The sequence below is a fragment of the Macrobrachium rosenbergii genome, chromosome 43 (assembly GCF_040412425.1).
Source record: "Macrobrachium rosenbergii isolate ZJJX-2024 chromosome 43, ASM4041242v1, whole genome shotgun sequence".
NCBI lineage: Eukaryota > Metazoa > Arthropoda > Malacostraca > Decapoda > Palaemonidae > Macrobrachium > Macrobrachium rosenbergii.
In genome coordinates, this window is record NC_089783.1 from 32,687,658 (window position 1) to 32,711,106 (window position 23,449).

Consider the following 23,449-nt stretch of genomic DNA (forward strand, 5'->3'; position numbering starts at 1 on the left):
GCTCAATATAATTGATACTTTTCTGGTTTCATATCTTAGACTGCTAATGGGCATTTATGTTCACTCTGCAGTATATGGTTTACTCAAGTTCAGTTGTGGCAACTATTAATATACAACAGCCTTGTACATCTTTTGACATATACTTTTGGATGATCCAGCTGCAGTTACAGGCATTAAAAAATCAAGTGATGGTATCAAGAGCAAACAATATTTGAAGCTTTGAAATGTAAATTTGCTTATAGTGTATAGAGAGATGAATAATAAAATAATATAATTTTATCAGTGGTAAAAATTTTTTAGAAATCTCAGTTAGGATAGAGTAATAACTAGGAAATGCATCACATTTCCAGGGTTACTAAATATGTACATGGACGGAGTGATTAGATTGCATGCAGTAATATACATGAGACAGACAAAGCTTCTTACGCTGAGGTAAAGAGAATTGTAATATATTAGTTTTACAAGATTAAGAAAGATAAGTATTTGTATATGGGAACCAATGCCACCATCATTTGGACTTAAAATTCAATTCTTCCATCCCTTTAACTCAAGATTAGCAATACATATTTCTACTGGATCCTGAAATACTTCCATGTATGTAAAAGATGTCATTTTAATGTAACCAAGAACCATTGCCTGGAGCTGCTTAACATAGATATTACACAGAATCCTTCCGAAATGAGAGCATGACCTGTTAAATTCTATTGCAATAAATTACAACAAAACATTATCTACAAGAAATGTTCACAAAATTTTATGCTATGAAAATTATTGTTGTACATATATAAGTTAAACATTTTCCTCATATATCTAAACATGTAACAAGTTCTGTCTGAAATGTGGCAGCTAATACGGTTTTCAAAAAGTCTCAGAGAGAGCTAAGTATCAATCATTTCCAAATGAAAATCCGGATTGCTTGTATGGAGTAAAATTATAATTTTTTGGACTGTTAACCTGAAAGATGTGCCTTGTTGGGTAGAAATATCAGTTACATGACAAAAAATGACTAATAGTACTTTTATAAGCTGGTAAAATAGGGTGCGAGAAAAATGTTAAAAATCAATCAAGTTCAAACACTCTTCAAACAAAAATTATTAGCAAAGTTTTGTAACTATTGTGATCTTGTTTTAAAAAAGACACTGTCTAACATCCTAATTATTTCATCTGCAGTGTATTATTTTGTATTTTGTTCCTTAAGATAAAAGTTCCTCAAGTAAGTTTGAATGTCTCTTCTAGATCAAGTTGGCAAATTATTTTTCTCTCATTATTTGGACCTCAAATTCCATGCCATTAAGTTCAGTTACATCTATATACATGCTCCATCTAATCACACTATTTACAATGGTTTAACCTCCATTAGTTGATCATGGTATAACAACTTCAGTTAGATAAGATTTCCTAAGAATTTCTTAATTTTGTGCCAAATGGGATTTTCATGACTAGTATACAGGTAATGGGAATGAAAATGACAAAGTTATCTGAAATTTCTTGTGCTCAAGAGAACAGGTGAAAAATGACTGTAGCAGCAGCTGAATATTGATTAAGCTTAAGTAATTCCACTTAGCAGTATTGTCAACTTACACTTAGTTTTCCTCACACATGGATATTGTCAAAGTACTGAGCTTATGTCCAAGCCACCCTACTGAATGAAAGGCTGATGTGGTATCATGCCCCATGAATTTAAAAAGTAAAAGAAAAATTATAAATACTTTTAAAAATTTATTCAATTTATTACCTAAAACTGAATATGAAAAGGCAATGAAAGTAACATATGAATAAAAAAAAAATGCTGAAACAGCATAGACCCTTTTGAATTTTTATTTTACACCAATTCTAAAACAATCCACTTTAACATTTTGGTTTATGATCTATATCAATTAATATCATCACAAATTTATATGACTTTATTACTGTCACGTTATTCTGTGGATGTGGATTACCCAATAAGGCTTTACCACAACAATACAAATACAGTATTGCCTTTTTATACTTTTCACTGCCAATTCCTGAGTTCATTTAAGTCTTATATCTAAACAATATCGACAAATATTTAAAGTATAATTTGCTTTGGCTAAAATTTTGCCCAAGCAGAAAATTACTAAGTTATGAAAGTACATGCAACTGAAATTTACACATCTGCCATACTTCTTACCTAATGCGCCTCAGATCACATTTCTGGAGTCAGTAAATGGCCATTTCACAAATGTATTATACTATTAGTAAATAGTTTTGCCAGGTTATGTCCCTTTCTACAACAGCATAACCATTGCTATCAATCCTCCGAACTGCAGTTGTGTTAGCACGGTATTCATTTGCTAATCTGTGACATACAATAGCCATGAACCAGGTTCATTTTCCAAAAAAATCAAAACAAAACAAAAACTGTTTAGACCGACTGCTAAAGGGAAGATAAACACTAAGAATTATATCACATTCAAAATGAATGGAAACAAGCAAAGCCTGACAGTTTGCTATACTAAGCCAAATGCACAACTGTTAAGTTTTGCAGTTGGCCTGGTCCAATATTGTACAATTACTGTATATTCTTTTACTCTTGAATTCTTTCTAGTGTCATGCAGATTTGTGAAACACATGCAGTTATTAAAAAGAATTAAGATGAGATCCCATTAAATGGAAAGATTTAAAAGAAATTTAACAGCCATGGCTAGGACCTTTTAAGATATGTGTCCTGTTACTTCCTAAAAACAATGAAGGAAAATCGATTACTACCAGTACGTGACTTAACATTCCTAATTCCAAAATACAAGACATATATCTACTGTTAGATATGTATTGCTTATCAAATACTGTTTAAATAAAGAGTTTTCCTTTCACTTATATTTGACAAGTAAATCTAATTAAGAAACATTCAGTAACATTATATACTTAAAAAGACCAACCATGACTGTTTCTGCATGACACTCATTTCCCCAAACTATCACCGTGTGTCCTCCTATGTGCACAGCAACCTACCCCAGGTCACACACACACACTCACACACACACACACACACTCACACAAACACTCACACACACTCCACTACAAATACCTAATAATTATAGTGTTAACAGAATAGCAACAAAGTAGTAGAGAATGCTAGATGTCCTATGCTTTAAATGATCAGCTGGGTGTGTTTCAGATGATTTTAAAAATGAGGAGCAGCCCAAGAGAAGAAAATACATTAACAACTGCTTTGCTGATTTCTCACATGTAGAAAGGTTTATAATAAATAAATATGGGTCTATGAATTTTGAGGAATATATGACACTAACTTCAAGTTGGTTGAATAGAACTGGCTCAAACAAAATATAACTAATATTTTTAATTTTGCTGGCAACTGTATAGTATCTTAATTTTCATTATTTCAACTTCTTCCAATATCTACCTAAATCAACATATTGAAAAATCTTGGTGAAATATTATAAATTTATAAATTAATAATCTTATAATCTGCAAATTTCTGTATACAGTATACAGTTCTGGGATAACACTGTTCTTGTTAAATGATGACTTTGATTCATGAAAATGGATTTGTTTCAGTAAGTGATGAATAATTCTGAGAGTAGTCTTTCCAGGTTTATAGCTTTGTAAGGAAGAAATACGGTGAGACACCTCCAATGTCTTGTTAAAGAGAAGATTTTGTATTTCAGAGGAGGAAAACAAGGACTAATGTTACAATTGGCCATCATTTACAAGGAAATCTTTGCACGCTGCCAAGTAAAAACTTCTGATTCAAAATTTAACAGAATAATGTTTCATTGAATACATTCCTAAAAATATGTACATTGACTTAGATAGATAATGGTCTCAGCAAGATTATCATTCAATAAAAAATCTGTATAGACCATTAAAGGATATGCTGTACTCAGCATTACATTAACAATGCTTGCCATAAAAAAGTACAACCTTTAATATACAAGGCTTTAATGAAGTTCTATTACATGAGAATCGGGAAAGTTTGAATAAAATATATCAAAGGCTGATGATAAAAGAAGGGGAAAAGGACCATAGTTCAATCGCAAGGAATGCTGGGGCCCACCAAAACACAGTGAGATCGAGTTGGCTAGAGCTCTAGTGATTGCCAGAGCAAATACTTGGAAGCCAAACAAGAATAATAGAACCTTTTCTTGCATTATACCCCCTTATTAAAAACTGTCCTAAATATTAGCTAAATTTTGTACAGAAATATCATTTCCCAATGCACACCAAAATAACTCCTTAAGCCTAAATCTCGCGTGTCTTTCAAACTAATTTTAGGTCAGTTAGAGACTAAAATCTTTTCGAGTGCCACTGATCTCACACGTGTGAGCTCTCCTCATAAAACACAATGAACAAGGCCTCATTGGTGTGGCAGGTGTAAGGGCAACTGCTGCACACAATAGACACAGCTTTATGGGCCCTGTGAAGTTTTTAGACCAAGAAAATTGGTTGCCATATTTTCATGATTGAGGATAAAAAAAGAACCCAGTAAGGAAGTTCGAAACCAATAAATAAAGATTTGCCCAAACACTTGATTACTGTACCAAATGAACTCCACACTTGAGACCTGAGGGTTGGACACAGCGATTTCTACCACGTCATTTATATCTGTCCACATTATGTCACATGTGGAGAAAGTGACGTCCAATTCAGATAAGTCTAATGCCCAAGCTACCGGTGAAGGAGGCCATTAGGGTGGTTTAGAGTTGATGGTGCAGGACGCATCTCCAGCTGCACCAGAAGTGGGAAATGATCTGAAGTAAAAAATACAATATTTCTATAAATAACTGAATATGTGTTTAGATATATGAATGATACTGCTCAACAATATCCCATGTAAATTTATTTAGTGATATAATTTTACCTGATGGGATGTGGGGGTGAGGACATCCCATAACCTTATTCTCCCTAAACCATTCTGGGTCGATTGGGCCCAGGACACCTAGGGCTGTCATTGTGTCAGAATTGTGGAAGATGTAGTCTATGATTCCTTTAAAATCATACCTGTTTTAAGAGAAAATTTATTAATTTTAAAAGCTGACGGACAATACTGTACAAACTAACAAACTAGCCTAAAAATATAAAAGTAATTTGAAAGAAAATCTTATTTTGAGAAAAAACAAATGTACAACACACTATACTTATACAAATAATCCAATTAAGCAAAATACGAAAAAGTAATATTTCTAACTTACGTATAATTTGTGTATGCCATGATGGAAAAATCATATGCTGCAGATAATCTAAACGAGTGAGTGTAGATGTTGGAGTTTGTATTTACTAAAGAAGGGTTAGATGCATTGGCCATGGCTATTTTCTGGAGACAAGTCTTATAACCAAACCCTTTGAAGTCTTCATGGTCCATTGAAACATTCCCTTTTGTTAGGAATTCCACCACACCTGCATAATAGCTACCATTAATGGCTTGAAAACTTCATACAGAAATATATAGCACATTGCTGTAAACCTTTACCAGGGTCTTATTAACATAACATCTTACACTACAGTATATATTGCAAATTGATCCACAGGTATCAAGTAAAATCTGCCTACTAAGGTTTGCTATAAAACAAAGCTCCAACTCAAAATATGTGCAACAAAGAACTCTGTTTAATTTAAATACACTGTACTATATTTGGTCTCAGCTGCTGTCACAGTATATGAACCAAGACATGTAAATGAAAAACTTAAAAAAAGGAAAACTGATAATCACCAGATTCAGGTAAAGAATTTAAGTCACCGCACAGCAGTAACTGAATGGCATTAGGGTCCAATTTCCTGCCAGACCTGGTTCGATGTTGGAATTCCTCAACTATCTGAGTGATTATTTGACGTATCTCACTCATCAGCATTATTGTCTGAAAAATCAAACTCATTAGACACACTGGGTGACACTGCATTAAACAGCACATTAAACTAATAAAAAATATTGCTTTTCACAATTTACCACATTAAGTAATCTACGTGTAATTTTTACGCACTAATCTAATTAGGTAATTTTCATGTACAATGTTAATTCATATTAAAAATTAGTTACACTCACCCAACTTAGAAGAACATGAGAGTATTATTAAAATTCAACCACACAAATTGGACTTCTGTTACACATGGAATCCTTTGTCAATTTATACCTACTGTAGTTTCTCTTATATTGCAAAATTGGGTTATTACAATTTTTTTTATGAAGAGCTAAGAGCCTAACATTCCTGACAACTCTGAAAATCTATTATGGGCATCAATAAGCCTCTGCACTCTATAAAGTAACAAGGATTGGGAGTGCATGAAAGCTAGCCCAGTAAACTGTTGAATGTGGAAATACAGTACAAAGGTTAACTGAAGAAAACACTACTGACATTAAAATATTTTCATAAAGCCAATTCAGTATGATTCACTATTTATTACTTGAAATGATACTTGTATTGTTAATTCAAACTAAATGAAAAAATTCAGTACTATGGGAAGATATTTCATTATACTAATTACCTGAATAAGTTTTACGTCTCTAAACTCAGGGTCCCAATGGATGTGTGCTGTACAGACAAGGATGTGTTGGTTGATCTGGGACTTGTCTGGTAGAACTGGAAAAAGCAATTGTCAGAAGGAGCATTTACTTATGGCCTTATGGCTAAGTAATTCTAAAATTATTATCACACAAAAAATTAACAAGTTTGTGTGAAACTAACGCAATCTCATTTCTTAAAACCAATTTTTACACACACACACACACACACACACACACACACACACATATATATATAATATATATATACTGTATATATATATAAGCTTTACAATCTCTTACCGGTACTTCTAAAAACCAAAAAGTGCTATTGTAAAAGACCGCATCGCGCCGATCGCGGTCTCTTTTGAGCACGTGTGCGCGTCATCCATCGGAGGGATCAAGACAAAAACAAGAGTATCCTGTTTTCTCTCTCTCAAGGAATGCAACTTCTACCATACAATATTTCCGTCTGTTTCTCCCTAACCATCTAACCATTATTGTCTCGATTTGTGTACAATCATCACTACTTGCATTGCCATGCAAGCATTCTAATCATGTACTCAATGTTCCACCGAATCTTCTGTATCAAACTGTATGTATGTTTCTGTTTGTGAAGATGCCAAGCCCTGTCTGTGTGTTGATACTACTTTGCGGCTCGCACCAGCCAATAACAATTTCGAAGATTCTGTACATTCATTCAGTAAGGAACCACCAATAAACAAGACAACACCCAGTCAGTATGTCACTCTATCCCATCCTTACACTATAAACCGAAATTATGTTTGCAAAAGTCAAACAGCATGCAATATTTATAATAATGATTATAATAAAACTTGTTTTGCTTACTGAATCCGGTTACAGCATGTATTATTATTGTATTAAAGAATATAAACATTGTGATCATGCGCCATTTGCATTTAATAACATTTACAAAATCAGCTGACCGAGTACTACCGACATCTTCATTGGCATTAGTTGCTAGACAAAACATAATTCGGATACATTTTACTTGTAAATTAACAAAGCTGGGTTTTAAAAGTGGAGATTACATTATTTCAGAAAATTTTAAAAGTGAAGGTGTGATTACGCAAGTTTTGGACGTCGTTTATGCCTATTTCTAAAAGTTCCTCATCTTACACATTGTTCGTTGTATTACAGCCTCAAGCAGCTATAACCTGCAGCTTAAATTTAGTGGTATTTCCTTCTTACTTCCTTCTACACTGTGTGGAGGACGAAGAAAAATGTATATTTTTATTTATGGAAGCCACTACCAAAGAGAACGACAAATAACTTCACCAAACGGATGTTTTACAATTCGTTTGTTTACGTCAGTACCTGCTATTGTTTGCGCCAGTGTTTTGCATAAAATACTAAGTAGCTATTAATTATAAGAAAATACTAATTAATTATGAGAAACAGAAAATTTCGTAAGCCGGGGTAAATATTTGACGATCTGCATTTAACCTACTGAACTTTAGCTTCTGAGCCTATTACTCAAATGTAATTTGCATTATCAAAGGAACCTACCGAAACTGAGACAGGCATAAGAAGCCTAGCCTACTATAACTTACTGAAATGAAACACTCACATTAAGCACAGCCTTGTGTAACCTACTGAAAATGCAACTCGCACGATACATGGAATGAAAATCATGTTTTGAGGGTCACATATACGAGACCGGTTGATACACAAGAATATAGGTTAATTACGGTTCTTTTGATGCTGTATATTTTTGAGTTTCACAAAGTTTACTGCTGGAAATCAAATGTGCCAGTGTATTTATGCAGCAAGCTTCTGTTGCAGAACAAATTTAGACAGTACTAATATTAGACATACCAGAGTTTTCCCAGGCTGCTTCTTTTGTTTCTAGTAAAGCCGCAAGACCGATGTTGTCCTTTGTCATTACGCGGTTCAGCATATCCTCTGAACCGTCATGATTGGCCATCGCAAGTTGGTTAAATTCTATTAAGCGCTCTTTAACCAGGGCAAACCTACAAGGTAAACAAAAATTAATGTGTGTATTGTCAATTTTAAGATTGTCATGTGAAGTATGTTCAAAGGAATATTTGGCACTACTGTATTTGGCTTGTACTACTGTAGTAGTTAGTTATTTATTTCCTTTTTGTAATGCTAAGTACTTTCATGGATGGAAAATTGGTACTTACTTGTTTGTTCTCCAGAAAATGGCACAACCATCAACATATTTCCTCTCGTTTTCTGTCATGTGCTTTGCACGGGACTTGGGAGAGAATATCCCTTCATATCCCTCGTTTTTAAGTTCTGGCAAGAAGAAATTGTAGAACTGGTCGGTTTCCACTTCCTGTGAAGAAACAGTCATGAGCATTTTTCACCACAAATTGGGAGGAAAGTTTCCAAAAAGTAGGATAAAATCAAAACTAAATATTTACCATACTATATAAATGGATTTAATATGTACATCTAAAATGGATTATTATTACTGTTATATTCCTCAAAATAAGCACACAATTATAAAAAAAAGGTAAACATTCTCTGTAATTTACATTATAACCCTCTACGAAACAATGTCAGTACTATGTAAAAACTGCCCATACATAACAAAGGCAAGATATATATATATATATATATATATATATATATATATATATATATATATATATATATATATATATATATATATATATATATATATATATATATTATATATATATATATATATTATATATATATATATATATATATATTATATATATATATATATATAATGTATAACATGCAATATATATATATATATATATATATATATATATATATATATATATATATATATATATATATATATATATATATAATAAACTCTTGCCTTTGTTATTATATATATATATATATATATATATATATATATGTGTGTGTGTGTGTGTGTGTGTGTGTTTGAATGCATATGAACAAGAAGTAATAATTAATTACCTACAAATATCAGTAAAAATGAATTAACATTAACTATACAAAATAAAACATACAAAGGGAAACGAATTTTGAATGTAGGCTCAAACAAGAGGAATCAAACCTAGACTGTGGAATGCCAATGAACTAAGGCTACGGGACAATCGACGAACTCCTGTGCCCAAAAAATAGCGACATGGATGCACCAGTCAACTGAGCAAATCATAACTGAGTATACAGATGCCAAGCGCCCTCGTCTAGCCAACAAAATTTGCTCTGGATACTTGGACACCACCCCTACTAGTGAAAGTACAGTACCTACTTAGACTAAAATACTATCTCTTACCTGAAGTGTTATGATATCAGCCATATAGTGTTTTATTTCGTCCATGATTCCTTTCTTTCTATATTCCCACTCTAACGCCCATGACGGACAGTAACCGTACATTTGCCGCGTAGCGTACTTGTCACACAATACATTATAACACATAACAGTGAATATACCTGGAAAACAACACGTCTTCGTTAGCATGAAGTATGTCCAAAACATTCAAAATGAATGACTGATATTAAATAAAGGAAAAGTCGGGAAATATATACTTTTGATAATGCAACAAACATGCCAATACTAACTGTTCTCATCAAATCCAAATTTTATCATTTTTATTTAATGGAATCAGAATCTTAACACAGAATGACGAATGAAAGTATATGGTATAACAATATGAAAGAGGTAAACGAAAAAAGATGTCAAATGGATCAAATTTATAACAGATGACAAAGGAGTAATGGAATACCTGAGATACTACTTCGAAAATATACTGAATAAGCAGAGTGCCAAAATAACTGACAATATTGAAAAATGAGTGAGAGACTAAGAGGAAGTGAACAATGTGACGTCTAAAGATGTTAGAACTGTGGCTTGATGAAAAATAGTGAAGATCCCGACCCATCTGGGATAATCAATTTGCCAAACGAAGCAGGAAAATCGGTCATTCATATGCTTGTCACAATTTGTGAAAATACCACAAAAGAAATGGGACAAGATGAACAGAAAACGTATGGTGGTAATAGCATAAGAAATGGAAGTGAACAGCGTGAAAAGTATGGAGTAAGACTGATAAGTCTACAATGAAAGCAGAAATGTTGAAGGAAGACAGAAGATAAATGCTTAAATTTAGAAAATTGTGACATGGGTCTTTACATGGAAAATGGAAGAGATTTTAAAGAGATGCGGCCACAAAATGCCGAGACTGAAGTTTAAGTGTGTTGGGACGAGAGATGCTGTGTCCAGACACTGGAGAACAGATTGGGAAGGAAGGTTGAGGAGTGTGATGAGAAATGAAATAGTAGTAGTCACACTAAGAAATAGTGTAAATATGGATAGAACGACGATTACTAATCAGGAAGTCCAGGAAATCATGCATGGAAGAAGAGGACAGATAGATGAAGACCTCGACCATAGTGAAATTCAGACCGGAAAGACTGAAAAAAGGCGAATTCATTACGCGCCTCCTCCCGTAGGAGGAAAACCCAAAGCATAAAAGTCAAAGACGATCATGAAGGATGTTTACTCACATGACGGCTTGGTTAAATCAGACTCCACTAAACGGATCCAAGGTCTCTCGGGTGGATGTGGGGTAGTTACTGGAAATGAAAAAGAAAGGATTAGGATCTTTCAGTAAGACATTAAACACAAAACCTAACTAAGAAAATTATTTTAAGTCACCATAAAATTCATCAGTATATTTCAAGAATTATTATTTATATTCGAAAAATTGTAAATTTAGAAAAACACTTTCTTTGCTTTCTTTGTAAACTTAATGGGTACCTAGGGTTTTAAGGGCATGTGCTCAATAAATAATATAAATAATACTGAGACTTACAAGTAGCTATTAAAATGGAGATTTCTATAAATCCAAAATATATCCACAGGAAACGAAAAAATGAAAAAAAGAACCTAGAATAACTTTCACTGAACTGAAGTAATCTCACGCCTATTGTTTAGGAATATATCATATTTTCTTATGTGAATAAAAGTACAATGAAAATAATATACAAAACTCTAGCTGGAAAACTACTAATTCAACCCAAATTCCAAACCTTTATTTCTATCAAAGATACAATAAGTGAGAGAGAGAGAGAGAGAGAGAGAGAGAGAGAGAGAGAGAGAGAGAGAGAGAGAGAGAGAGAGAGAGAGAGAGAGAGAGAGAGAGAGAGAGAGAGAGATGCCTAGGGAAATACATTAGCCCACAATACATTTTAAGCATCTGAACGAGCGTGTGTTGCCTAATGTGGCTAAGCCTAACCTGGAAATTTACGAATGGAGTACGAGAATGGTGAAGGCAAAATATCAGCATCAGAGGCAGTAGAGGAAAAGGGCCAGAGGTTTCTAAGTTTGCTTCTCGTTTATGTCATCACTGTTTCCACTAATGTTTGAAAATAAAGGATTATACTGTCCACCACGAACACATTTCGTTCCATGCTCGAATGGACGACGGTATCAATTGCCTCGGAAGCTCCAAAGTGACTGACTCTTGGGCTGAGTTAGTAGGTCACTGCAACCAGCAACAGTTATAATCAGTCGTGGGACACAGAAGAGAGCAGGCGAAAAATTTATGAGGTACGTGGGAAGGTGTAAGACGAGGGTGGGAAAGAGTGAGGAAGTTGCCGCTCGAATTGTCTTTAAATGCTTTTTTTCCCCTTCCCGGTTGGTCTCATAGGTGAAAGGTCAACTATGGGAGTAGGAAGGTCAGGGGAACAGGGTAAGGGGAACATAGGTTAGGCATTTGCTCGAAACCGTTAGAGTGAGCAGTTACCCTCATTACCAATGCGGGGTCCTCGGCGTACAAATGCCCTGGTTTTTCTTCTATACAGTTAGTTAACAAAAGTTACCTGTATTACACTAAATAAAAACACACACCATATTATATACTATGTATGTATATGTATATATATACATATATAGTATGCATGTCTTTTTTCTTACCACCATTTTGAGGTTGCTACGGTAATTGCCACTATAATAATAATAGTAGTTATAGTATATATATATATATATATATATATATATATATATATATATATATATATATATATATATATATATATATATATAGTATATATATATATATATATATATAGTACATTTATGTATATATATATATTATATTTCTAAATATAACCGTACAAAAAATCAAAACTAATAAGAGTTCCGGTAACAAATGCAAAAAACAAAATTTTAAGTTAAACATAGACGCCTTCTCCGTGACAGCCTCTCGGGAAATTCTACAGGACCTCGAGTCGTTTCGTGTCACAAAGTCATACTGCTCTCGGGCCCCTAGACAGAGGAATGTTTGCTGATACAAATCATATATTCTTCTGTAATCCTTCTTTGTAGCTAATTCAGCACTTAAAACAGCTAAAAAGAGAGAGCTGGGGTGGTTGGACAGCAAGATGAGATCCAGAAAATGAAGGAGAAGAAGCAGAGAGATTTAAAAGTGGAACTGGGAGAAAACCCCACACCTGCACAATGAAGTAATAGTTAGCGAGGTTGGGCAGCAGGATTGAAGACAAGAAACGGGAATGGAAGTCAAGCAAAAAACTAAAAAAAACGGGTGTAGGCATCTCGGGGTTGAAGGCGCTGTAAAACCCCTTTAGCAATACCTACAGTGCACCGCGTTGAGGTGCACTGATAGCAACATACTTAAACGGAGTCAAGCTAACTGGTGCCTGCCTTCTGCATTCTATGCTCAAGAAGCAGAATTTTTTCCTCTCTGTTAAAAAAAACTAAGGATCACTGTGTCAAATGATGGGTGTCAGCTCTAATGGTATTGGAACTGTTGCCACAATAAAACAATAACGATTAGTATGCTGATTGTTGTATCAGTCATAATATAGTAATGTCAATATAGGAAAATATGGGAAACTCATCACGACAATTTGCAAATTACTATTACCGTCATGATTTCGTACTGGGAGATTTCAAAAGACCCCTGTCAGACACACACACACACAGAGAGAGAGAGAGAGAGAGAGAGAGAGAGAGAGAGAGAGAGAGAGAGAGAGAGAGAGAGAGAGAGTAAAATAAGGATGCTGAATAGATTCACGTGAAGGAGCCTTTCCAACACTAGGGTAGCAGAAGAGGGTAAGGAATGGCAAAGGGGTAAGGAAAGTAAGTAATACGTCATTAGATTGAACGCTGTACAAAAAGGGATTCCGACGATTTCATACAAAATAAAAATAAAGTTAATTCTGTACAGACGTCAAAACATTGGAGCTCTTAAGCTCTGCATTGACGTCAGTTTAAGTGAGTGTGTTAACTTCTGAACTGACATCCGTATTGCAGTAAAAATAAATTAGTAACTTCTGTAATGACACGAAAATAAAATACAGCAGGTTCTGAATTTACGTTAAAATAAGAGTATGTTCTGTAATGACGTCAAATTAAGATATCAAGTTCTGTAATGACACTAAAAATAAGAGTAGATTCTGTACTGACGTCAAAATAATTGAGTAAGGTTCTGTACTGCAAGTTCTGTAATGACACTAAAAATAAGAGTAGATTCTGTACTGACGTCACAATAATTGAGTAAGGTTCTGTACTGAAGTAAAAATAAAAGTTCTGTGTTAATGTCAAAATATGAGAGACTGAGTTCTGTAATGACATCAAAATAAAGCAGTGTATGTTATGTACTGATGGATAAATAAAAGACAAAGTTCTGTATGGGCCTCAAAATAAAATACAAAAAGTTCGGTATTGACATGAAGAAATCGTCACTTGAAAGAGCAGCATTCTGAAACTTGCCAAATCAATCATACATGAAACTTGTGAGTATAAACAGCATGCAGAAAAATACCTTTCAAGTACTTTATAAACCTAAGACTTCCTTGAAGTTCAAATCGGGAGCGACGCTTATAATTTTAAGAGAGTTCAATTAAAAATACGACAAAAATGAAGAGGAGGAGGGAGGAGGAGGAGTAAGAGCACCTGCGGTAGGTATGTTATATATTTCACGGGTTTGTACACGCATCAAGTAGCACCATCCAAAAAGACGCGCACTTAGAGTAGAGCCTTATGAGAAACTCCCTTCAGAGCATGGCTCTTCCTTTGTCAGCCATTCAAGCTCCTCTCTCTCTCTCTCTCTCTCTCTCATAATTATGGAGTTACTTGTTTGTGAAGATCATAACTCACTTGGTTTTATTTATATTTTAATACAAACGACAATCAACAATAAAGAGTGTGAGAGTCTCTTAATTGAGCGAATTAGCTGCACCTTCGGAAATCTGTCTTCATGACGTCAGAAGGTAGACAGGCATGCCGGGTGTAAAATATGATTCTCTCTCTCTCTCTCTCTCTCTCTCTCTAGTTCTCGGAAGCTCACGGGATCACTTGGCAGCCTTTCGTTTTCACCAGCTACACTCACATATGAGCAAAAGGAAGCACTGAGGGAACATTAACACAGAAGAAGAAGAAGAAGAAGAAGAAGAAGAAGAAGAAGAAGAAGAAGAAGAAGAAGAAGAAGGAGAGAGAGAGAGAGAGAGAGAGAGAGAGAGAGAGAGAGAGAGAGAGAGAGAGAGAGAGAGAGAGAGAAATATAATCAAAACTGCCGTCGCACATTTAAAAAACAAAATTCACTTCTTCCTAGGGGTGCCAGTGATATATTTACACCACATTAATTTTCGTACCCAAGTGCGTGGCAAACTATACACCGGCCAGTGCTGGCTTATTCGTGTGCTCACACACACACACACACACACACACACACACACACACACACACACACACACACACATACACAGAGCGAGTGCTAATGCGCATTCAGCTCCCATTAATCTGACGGTACATGAAATTAATCGTATTTAATAAAAAAAAAAAAAAACTAACTATACAATAAGGCTTAAGCAGTAGAAGACAGTTCGTGTAAATGTGGCCGGGCCCTTATTCAATATCTGACCTCGTAACTTTGAAAGCCCTCTTCTATGTATGACAGAGAGCCTCCTCCTCTTCCTTCCTATCTTTGATCTAACCTTGATATGACGACCATCTAAATTCCGAGGGCTCATTAATATATATGGACCTCCGGCAGGTGCAGCGTCTATCGGAGTCTTCTCATGAGATCTGCTATCTAGATTCCCTGATTGCCTGATACGTCTTGGCCAATCAAGATTATTAATAACAGCCCAGTGCTAACGACAGGGGTGGATGACGAATCTATGCAGTCATGCACGCAAGCTTTCGTCAAATATTCAACGTGTCTTACTGGTGGTCAGAGTATATCACTCACGAAATAAACAAAAGCAAAACCAGGACATCATAAGATCATGTCTTAACATTAAGGTACACGATAATAAAATGTTTGAAAAAAAAAAACGGTTTCCTCTTGAGGGAAAAATGAATCATATGTTAAACTCACGAGACGTGTTCTATGGAGTCATATGCGACAGATAGTGCGAATAGTAATAATAGTGTTATATTTACAGTTCTTTGGAAAATCGATAAACCTGGTGATGGTGCTCAGGTGTGAAGTTACGTGAATTTCCATGAATGCAAGTGGTTTTTACACTAAATACGACTCAACGTAAACACCCACCCCCAGCACATACATACACACACACACACACACACACACACACCACAAAGACAACTCAACAAATATACTGAAGATATTAATATAATATAGTACCCAATGCCACGTGAAAATAAAGAAATGTCAGAGTCATTATATAGCCTGGTAAGCCTTGGTACGCTGCAGATACCCACTCTCCTTATTTCAATTTCACAGGCATCCAACCTACAGCTCACTTACATTCTGTAAAATTCTCTTTCTTTTATACTGGAAATGTCACACTTGAGGTCTGGATAAGCTAAACTAAACCCACTATTAAAAAAATCGGTTGAGTATTTACCTAATCTTCTGAAAAATACCTTAAGAGTACAGGATCTTCAGTTTCTAATGAAAAGTGTCCTGAAATTAGATGACTCATTACTTTCTAACGCTTTCTCTTTCCAAAACTATTTATGAAAACATACGAAAGGACAATATTTGGTGACAAACACAAAATCAACAAATTCGTAAACAAAAAATAAAACGTTCGAATACATGAATGTTTATTCTTATATGTTCGGCGGCTGACGGTGTAACTGAACTAGTACCAGGACATGACACACCACTAGTTTCACACCTGCTTAACACCTGTAGGTAACACACACACATACAACTCGCAAACTCTCTCTCTCTCTCTCTCTCTCTCTCTCTCTCACACACACACAAAACATGATGAGAAAGAATGAAAAAGCACAACCTTACTTTCCATACGTAGAAGAGTCACTATTACAAATACATGAAAAAGTATTTTTAATTACTTCCTAACGTATGCATACACCGACACAATGCATATAATTTGACTTCACTGAGAAAACCTGAAGAATTCCTAGACTACTTGCAGTAAAATGAGCATTCTTAACGATAATTAAGTCTTCGCAGAATACCAACGCCGGCCACGTATTTAATACACACGTGTAATGTGATTTACACGCCTTCAACTTTTCTGCGAAAATGAATCAGGACTGCCTAACTTTACCATCGACTTCTTAAGTACAACACATTTTTTATTGTCCTAAACTCGATTACAAATCAGAACAGATTCTAGGTATCTGAAATCTACCATAACATTTGGTTGGTCATTTCTGTAATCATTCATGAAGAATATACCTGGATGACATTTTCAAATCCGATGAAAGACAAGAAGTAAGGAATTTTTTATCTAAATTCTCTCTCTCTCTCTCTCTCTCTCTAAGACAATTGTCATGGGTTTATCTCTCTCTATCAAATACTACATGTAGCTTAGATCCTCCTAGTATGATGGATAAGGTAATTTTTGTACTAATTACTGAAAGTGCCAGATGTCTTGTGAACTGAGTACGACGATAAACCAACTTCGACCTAGGACCTGAGTTGGTACTGCCGAGATGATCACTGACATGGCATCTTAGTTCATTTGATTTTCTCAAATGATCTTCCTGAGAAGGGACGTCAATAGGATAGGTCGGTACCAATTCAGGATAGAGCTTTCGCTCCAGAATTTTAACGCTACAGAGATGGAGATGCCATGTTGGAAAATATTTGTAATGTTTATATTTGTTAAAATAACGATCCTCAGCACTGGAGGCAAAAGGACTTTGTCATTTTCACGTTTTCAGTAGTCTAGCAATGGCCAGTTGCCTGTTCGGATCAAAGAATGCCACTGGAAGTTCTATTTTATTACTGATGACAGAATTTTATCGATAAATACTCTTCAAGTTTCGTCTGATGACGTGAAAAGTGAGCCATTTACTTCAAGAGAACAAAACTTTTTTACTCTAATTGGGTGAGTGAAAGGACATACGAAGATTAATTTTTCTCTTCAATGCCGCTAAGGAAACTGCGGAAAATATTAAAATCCCATCTATCTCCTATGTTTGCTTTTCAGAGTTTGGAGAACTTGTGAGTCCTGTCTCTGAGAGAGAGAGCGAGTGAGTTATAACGTCAGTGATACCAACACCAGACTACATCAAATTTATATGAAACAAAAGACGCAGTGGAACACGATTACAATATAAAAAAATAAATAAATAAATAAACGAACCCAGGCATCACGAAACTTCAAATAAGACAGCATCTACGTTGCTGGAGGACGGCAGTAAATAATCCGTACCTCATACGCAGAAACCCGGATGGATTTGCGAGTCATATGTACGACGATTCTATTTATAGATACTGACAGAGCATATCACTTTCCCCCCTTGTACACGTGTTTCTCTCTCTCTCTCTCTCTCTCTCTCTCTCTCTCTCTCTCTCTCTCTCATCAGGTGCGCACTGATGCACTTGTGCTCAATCCATATATTTCTCGATATGAACATAACATTTTATCCCTCAATTTTCACTGATTAATTTATCTTGACGAAGGGCAACATACAAACATAGGTCATCATTTAGAAATGCCGCATATATCAAAATAACACGCACTACACACACACACATATATATAATCACACCTACTCAACACCAAAATCGTCAGCATCACATCGAAACCCCTACACACTGCGTCGATCACTTCTACTCTGCAGACTAGGCCGCTTCAACATAATCTAAGCCATCCTACCACCCCAGTTAACATTTATACCTCTCGTGCGTGTTTCCACATTTCTCACCTTTTAAATTCTTCTTATATTATGCATACAATTAATTTTAACAGTTTCAACCTCTTTTTATATATCTTGACATTCTCCATCCACATTTCACTCCCATAAAGGAGAGTTAGCTCAAGTTTCCTTCATTCACGACTACTTTAATTCCCATAAACAAGTCTCTTCCTAATCTTTTGCAAACAAGCTAACTTTCTTTAATCACCTTCACCTATTCTGCGATTCAACGCTTCTCTCATTCTGCCATCACCAATTTTATTCACTCCCGAATACCTAAAAGAATCAGTTACCCCAATTATTCCACCTCCCTTATTAATTAACATTCACTGCTGCATAACCTTGGTTTCAATTTACAGTGCTCTCTTGGCCTTACTCTTGCTTCATATCACAAGATACAGTCTCCTCTTGAAAACACTTTTAAATTCTTTCAGTAGCTCTTACACCTTTTTTCACTATTCCCAATAAGTGCTGCATTTAAAACCAATTTTCATCTAAAAATTTTTACCTATGTTTAATTTTCTTTTTTTGACTTACATAATCCTAGTCAAAGATACCCTTCTGTCAGACCCGCTTAAAAAAAAAAACACTCAAAATAAACATCATAGTGCATGATGCTTCCATTTATCAACACACTCCACATTTTCCTGCTACTGATTTCATCATAAGGTTCATCTAGTCCCATGTACGCCAAACACAGCTTTCAACCTGTACAGTATTTTCCCTTTCTCCCATACATGTTTCACTACAGACACTTCATTCACACACCTTCTTCCTTGTCCTAATACACACGGTTCTTCTTCTATCAATCCTTCTATCATCTACCTCACTTTCTCAATCAAAATCAACAACACTCTTTTCCTGGTATACTGAGTAATAATATGGGCACATGGCCTAATTGCTACTATATTTTTACACAAAGAACCAATTATCTTTCTAACCCATTCTTTCGAGACACACACACACATATATATACTGTATGTATACATACACATATTATATATATATATATATATATATATATATATATATATATATATATATATATATATATATATATATATATATATACATATACATTATTATACTTGTTGGTGAGGTTAGATATATAACCTCACCAGCAAGAAAAGTTAGGTCCGAGTTTCCAACCGGCAGCAGATTGGTTTCGTGGTACAGTCCATTAAAAAAAAACCAAGGCGATATGTGTGTGCCCACGGATGTGGTAAATTAATAGCGTTTGGCGTGATGAAGAGACACTTGAGGCTGTATAGGGCTTGTGTCAAGAAAACTGAATCATGAAAAAAGTATGAATATGAGAGCTATATGATAAAGTTACTAAAAATGTGGGTGGCAAGGAGGAAATCGTTCAAATCGAAACAGTCCTGGTTAGAAAGTCACTCTCCTTGGAAAATCTGTCTCTGTGCTTAGCTGATTTCAGTGGAAAAAGCGCAGCTATATTTTCATTTACAAAACCGAGTGATTTAAGAAGTGGTGCAGTTGGTACTGAATGAAGAGTGTGTTAAAAATTATTTTCTAAAATGGTTTCGCCTTTGGAAGAAAGTCTTCAAAAAAAGTATAATTGGGAAATAGTAAAAAAAAAAAAAAAAGAATTTGTTGAAATACTTGTTAAAACTATGGAGTGGCATAAGACACATGACCACTACTTGGTTAAGCAAAAGTGAGGATGGATTGTCTGTGGCAAAAAACTAAAGCAAACAAGAAATACATAAGAAGTGCGAGAAGTATTGAGGGGGAAAGGTGTATGTGTGAAGACAGGGTTAGTTTTAAATACATACACACAAGTGGTAGGATCTGATGGAACTTTTAGCAGGTTTGAATATGAGGTCACTACGGCAGTACGCAATAGACGTGCATAAAAAGGAAAAATCACAGAAATGTCAGACAGTGAAACGATAACATGTTTTGAGGGGCAAAACGGACACTGTTTGAGACTTCGAAAAAAGTATATTATGCAGTTAAATAAGAGGAAGATTATGAGAATCTGACAGATAAAATAGCAAGTTTAGGAATTGTTTGGGGGTGAATTTGAGCAAGAATTTGGGACAGAAATGTTGTTCTAGAAAAAAAAAAAAATGTTATCTGGCAAATGGACTTGAAAACAAAATTTAAATACTAAGTTGCAGTCTGGAGAGAAGAACATCGGTGCCGAAAAAACTATGTAGATCAAAAGATAGTATTTAGAAGAACTACTAAATGTAAACGAGACAGAGGGGACCACACGAAAGTAAAAGTTGGACATCATAGCAATAAAAGTGTCCCCATACTATCAGTGTTGAAAGCACTAGCTACGCAGGTAGACGCAAGGGTGTGATAAAAAGTAAACACAGAAGAAAGTTTGATGACGTGCAGAGAAAGGTGGACTACTGGCTGGTGAAAATAGCGAATAATTCAAGGCTGCTGGGAGAATGGAGAGGGGGGACCTAGAGAGTATTTGGTCAATTGGAGGGCCGAGTGCCGGAACGGAGGGTCTAATTAATATCAAAGTAGTGCATGGATGGTGTGTTCAGGGTCAGGGGAGGCGGGGCCTGTTGAGTAATGAAGGGGACTGTCGAGGGGATGGTGGAGGAGGGGGAGGAGGAGGGGGGAGATCAACGCGTTGCTGATGAACCTTCTGCGTTAAGCGCACCACACAGCTGTTGCTGTTCATTTTTTTCTTATAAGGCGTTTGAGGTTCACCTTTGACTGAAAAAACCCTATACATATATATATACATGTGTATATACATATGCACATATATATATACATACATACACATATATACATACATATATATACACACATATGTGTGTCTGGAGAGAGAGAGAGAGAGAGAGAGAGAGAGAGAGAGAGAGAGAGAGAGAGAGAGAGAGAGAGAGAAAGGGGAATCACCCATTTTTTTTATCATCAAGCATCCATAGTTACAATAACGCTCAAAATATTTACCTGAACGACGATTTTTGGACTTCATGTTGTTCCTCGAATACCGATCATACCACACTGATTTTCAACAGGGACTAAAATAAACTCATTCTTTGAAGAGGAAATAACAACACAGACGAAAAAGGCAAGCAAAATATCACTTCTACTAAGTTTCTCTCGATCTTAATTCCACCAAAGGCACAAAGAGGACAAAAACAACTCTCAGGGACAGAAAGCTGTCATAACACTGAGAAAGAGATGTCCGTTCCTCTCTCTATATAAGGTAGACAAGCGTACCAAATACGTACCACAAAATGACGTCAACGCAAACTAACTACTGTCAATAAAGCAAGGGTACGAAAAATTCTCCGCATGCGAAAGGATATTCAAATCATACAGCTATTGATTAGGGATAAGTTGCAACACGTCCCGTAAATCTACGGCTACAAAGACTATCACATTGCAACGCTTCTCGAACATCATAAAACGGCATAGAATGAAGCAGAATCAATTCGACCATTAAACAATGTCATTTATTTAAAAAAATATTCATAGTAGCATGAGTCTTGAAAGTCTTGAAATGGAGAAACAAATCCACAGTTATGCATGGGTACATACAAGGTCCTTTAAATATACTCACAATATATTTACAGGGCCTTGGGTACATATACTTAAAAGTACACCTCTACAGAGTAGAGAGCTTTCGGGAATCTGTAGATTTTTACTTTTAAATATATGTACCCATACATAAGTGTGGATTTGTTCCTCCAATGTAATTCATTGTGTCTTATCTGCATTTCAATACGGAATCTTCAGAAATCTTACCAAATCAAGGGGCTTCCAAGACTCACTCGTACTTAGGAAGAGAAACACAAGAGCATGACAGTTCTGGATAATCATTTAACACTGTCACCCACCAGGTGTTACATGTACTCAGGCTGTATATTTTACTCGTTTATTTTTAAGTCAAATGTCTTTTCCCACTGCGCAAGCTTTAAAACCTGTCAGTTAAATCAATATGTTCGTAGAAATTTAACTGTTTGTGTGTGTATATATATACATAATATATATATATTATTATAGTGTGTATATTTCCCACTACTATATATATATATATATTTATATATATAAATCATATATATATATATATATATATATATATATATATATATATATATATATATATATATATATATATATATATATATATATATATATATATATATATATATAATGTACACGTGCGTAAATCACGCAAACATCCATATAAGTGCAAACCCAAACCAGCTTATGTAGATACAGATGAAAAAAAGCGGCTGCTAGGGCTTTCCTGTGTTAACGCTTAGTTCGTAAGACAGCGTTCTGTAAAAGTCCAAACGAATGATAGAAAAAACTGAAAAGGAAAGGGTCAAGTCATATTTGAAAACACTGCGATGATCGCAAATGAATTCTCAATTATTATTTTTTTTTTTAGGCATTCCATTCTTTTAGATTTGCAGCTTTCATTCAAATGTATTTACTTACTTTTTATTACTAACACTAACGTTGCCACAATGATGATTAACACTGACAGTTTCAGTCACAGATGTAAAACTTTCTTTACACATTACGTTAAATTATATTTTTCCATAATTCCGTGACGATTAGGGAATTAGGCATTCTTTTCACATTTATCTTACCTCGGTATGCCACTTGCCGTTAAGTCATTTTTCCCTGAAGACAAGATTAAACCAACGTACACTATTACTGATATGCCGTAGTTACAGAAAGGTATTGCGTCTATGTATGGGGTCTAAAAAAAATTTACGCCTTGACCGTAGAACTAAGCGTCGTAGTTCATGATTTATTTCACCAAAACAAGCTTGGGATGAACCGAATAAAAAGTTACAACTGATTAGGTGATTCATAAAGTGTATTCAGACATGTCAAAGAAACCGCGTGCT

General features: G+C 35.1%; 1 protein-coding gene across 1 annotated transcript in view; it reads right to left on the bottom strand.

Moving 5' to 3' along the window:
- Nucleotides 1-1,706: 1,706 nt before the first annotated feature.
- LOC136828757 (uncharacterized) overlaps nt 1,707-23,449 on the bottom strand; it is a 178,923-nt gene continuing 157,180 nt past the window's right edge. Inside the window, exons 2-10 of the mRNA XM_067086973.1 lie at nt 10,982-11,050; nt 9,750-9,907; nt 8,647-8,801; nt 8,318-8,472; nt 6,463-6,557; nt 5,693-5,837; nt 5,175-5,379; nt 4,844-4,983; nt 1,707-4,733 (exon numbers count right to left, since the gene is read on the bottom strand). Of these exons, the coding sequence (XP_066943074.1) occupies nt 4,651-4,733; nt 4,844-4,983; nt 5,175-5,379; nt 5,693-5,837; nt 6,463-6,557; nt 8,318-8,472; nt 8,647-8,801; nt 9,750-9,907; nt 10,982-11,050 (1,205 nt within the window). The 3' untranslated portion in view covers nt 1,707-4,650. The remainder of the gene's footprint in view (nt 4,734-4,843; nt 4,984-5,174; nt 5,380-5,692; nt 5,838-6,462; nt 6,558-8,317; nt 8,473-8,646; nt 8,802-9,749; nt 9,908-10,981; nt 11,051-23,449) is intronic.